The sequence below is a fragment of the Penaeus monodon genome, chromosome 30 (genome assembly GCF_015228065.2).
Source record: "Penaeus monodon isolate SGIC_2016 chromosome 30, NSTDA_Pmon_1, whole genome shotgun sequence".
In the NCBI taxonomy this organism is placed as follows: Eukaryota; Metazoa; Arthropoda; class Malacostraca; order Decapoda; family Penaeidae; genus Penaeus; species Penaeus monodon.
Genome location: NC_051415.1, coordinates 13,971,911 through 13,974,331, shown reverse-complemented (window position 1 = coordinate 13,974,331; position 2,421 = coordinate 13,971,911). Strand labels below are relative to the sequence as shown.

General features: G+C 36.7%; 1 protein-coding gene across 1 annotated transcript in view; it reads left to right on the top strand.

Annotated features, from left to right (window-relative positions):
• The window catches only part of LOC119592533, a gene marked incomplete in the record, with an annotated part of 11,139 nt that overhangs the window by 8,416 nt on the left and 302 nt on the right, over positions 1 to 2,421 (top strand). The window contains 1 exon segment of the mRNA XM_037941393.1: positions 420 to 2,421. Coding sequence (XP_037797321.1) covers positions 422 to 1,435 — 1,014 coding nt within the window.

The window sequence follows — 2,421 nt, the reverse complement described above, 5'->3', positions numbered from 1 at the left end:
AAGTCAAAAAGTAAGAAATTCATCAGTAAACATTGGAATTAATAACCAACAGCCTTGTACTGAAGCAGATACTGTTCAGGACTCTTTCACTATTTCAGTGATTTAAAGTATTCTGAAATTGAGTAATGCTCAATGTATAGTAGTTACTAAGTAAATTACTTTAAAGATATATAAAATAGTTTTCATAGTATCCTTTTTATTCTAATGTAATATTTTAATTGATTATATTAAAAACTTTGCATCTGGATACAAATAATGGTAACTGGTATTATCACGTATATAAAAACAAAGATAATATGTTTATGCCTGTTCTTTTGTTTCTGTACCTCTACCAGTGAGAATTGACTAAGAAATCACATTTTATAAAGTAACTGTGGATGATAAGTTTATGATAATACAGGAATTTTCTCTCTTTACAGATATGTGTGATGTCAGTGATGACAAACAACACAAAACCTATTGGGAGAAGTATGAGGAGGAGATGACTCTCAGGAAGGCTCGCATACAGCACATCATTCCGGAGATCTTTTCCCCTGGTTACTCTTTCCCACGGCAGGACACTGATGATGACTTCACCATCACTGTCAATGATCTAGTGTCCTTTGGGGACATGAAGGATGCAGCAAACTCAAATCCCCAGAATGCTATGCACACAAATACTGTAAAAGGATTTGTGTGCACAGTCCGAAAATTTCATCCAGGAACATATAAGGTAACGGTCTTGAAGCTGTTTGAATACCCAGACAAAAACTTTGGTGAAGGAGACCCTCTGGTGATCTTCCATCATGAGAAGATTGACCCTAAGCAGATTGGCTTGCAGGTCATCCGCCTTTGTCAGGATTACTGTGACTACCACCAAGGAATGATCAACTACATTAATCGATATGACTGGTGTCACTGGAGGAACTGGGGAGCATGGGATGACTTTAACAAAGTTAATGAACGAAAGCTGATCATCAGAGGAGATCCCGAACCTGCGCCAGAGGATGAAAGTAAAGGAGAGAAAAAAGATGAAGGCAACCCCTTCTTTGATGAACAACTCAATGCTTTCAAGCCAGAGAGAGCAAGCACTGTATTCTTTACCCGGTCAGAGAGTGCAGAGCAGTTGGAGGAGAGCCTAAAATTGGGACAGTTCAGACGGTCAGAGATCATACCAGAACTCTTCACTATTCACAATGAAAATGGTACAATATCACTAGCCGTTGACTACGGTGCACTGAGTGATGCAGAGTACCTCTATGCAAAAGTGTTTCAGGATATGGCTACAGAGGACTATTTTGCTCTTGTGGTAAATGGCAGCCTGGGTGTGCTGGATAGTAATGGAGGATTGCCTCCCTTCAAACCCGAGAGCATAAGTGAGATTTACCAACAGTATGGATTCACCACAGTGTCTGAAAATAGCCTAAAGTTCAACATGGCTGAATTCATGCATTAAGTGACTATGTATGTGATTTGTTGCATTTGATCTTTACCAACAAATAAGTAAATACTATATTGCATGGCCAAAGACATAATATTGCATGTTAGTAGAGAGCTTTACACCATTGTGAAGTGAATGCTAGTGCATAAATCTGTATTTTGAAATTGGTTGAACTGTACTTTGTTGTTTGTAAGTTGTGAAGATTTATACACACTGAATATTTTGGCTAGTAATAACAATCAACAGAATACAACATAAAATGAATTTTGGATCACATTTGTGGTAATGCCTTTGCTTCACTTAATCTTTTTATAGATTAAGTTGAATAACTGATATGAAAACAAACAGTAAGCAACAAAGCTTTCTGAATTCTTGTTAGTTAATATTTATCTCTTTGATGCTGTGAAATGATTTGTATTATTTTTAACAAATAGTAAATTTATGTATGTTTAGACATATTTGTATTTATGCTTTGTGATATAAACTTTTACATTCCCTGTGTATTGAATGGTTATATTTATTCTGAAGCACATAATGTATGAACTAATTTTCTAATTTAGCTTTGTGACAGGCACTTCACATTCCCAATATGTGTCAAATGAGTGGCCAAAATTTAATATTACTGAACGTTAATGAACAGGTTTATGCACATTTTCCTATACTTTTCCCCATTGTAACAGAATCTCATAGAATTATCCAAAACACCTTAGGCTAATTATGTGGAGCCTTAATAATGCTGTTTGACGTCTGTGTACCTTTACACAGTAGAGGTGTGTTTAGTTTCCAGAGTCGTGGACCCCTGATTAGGTCTCGATTCTGCTGCCAGTTGAGCTTATTTACATGGCTTAATAAGGGAGTAGTGTCGGAATCTAACTGAAAGTCTAGTGTACATGTACTCAACAAAACGAATATGCCTTAGATATACGTGTGTTCAGTGTCCTCTCACAGAAGCCACTAACTCCTTAGCACTGGCAGGGTAACCTTCCATGGTGATAAATCTG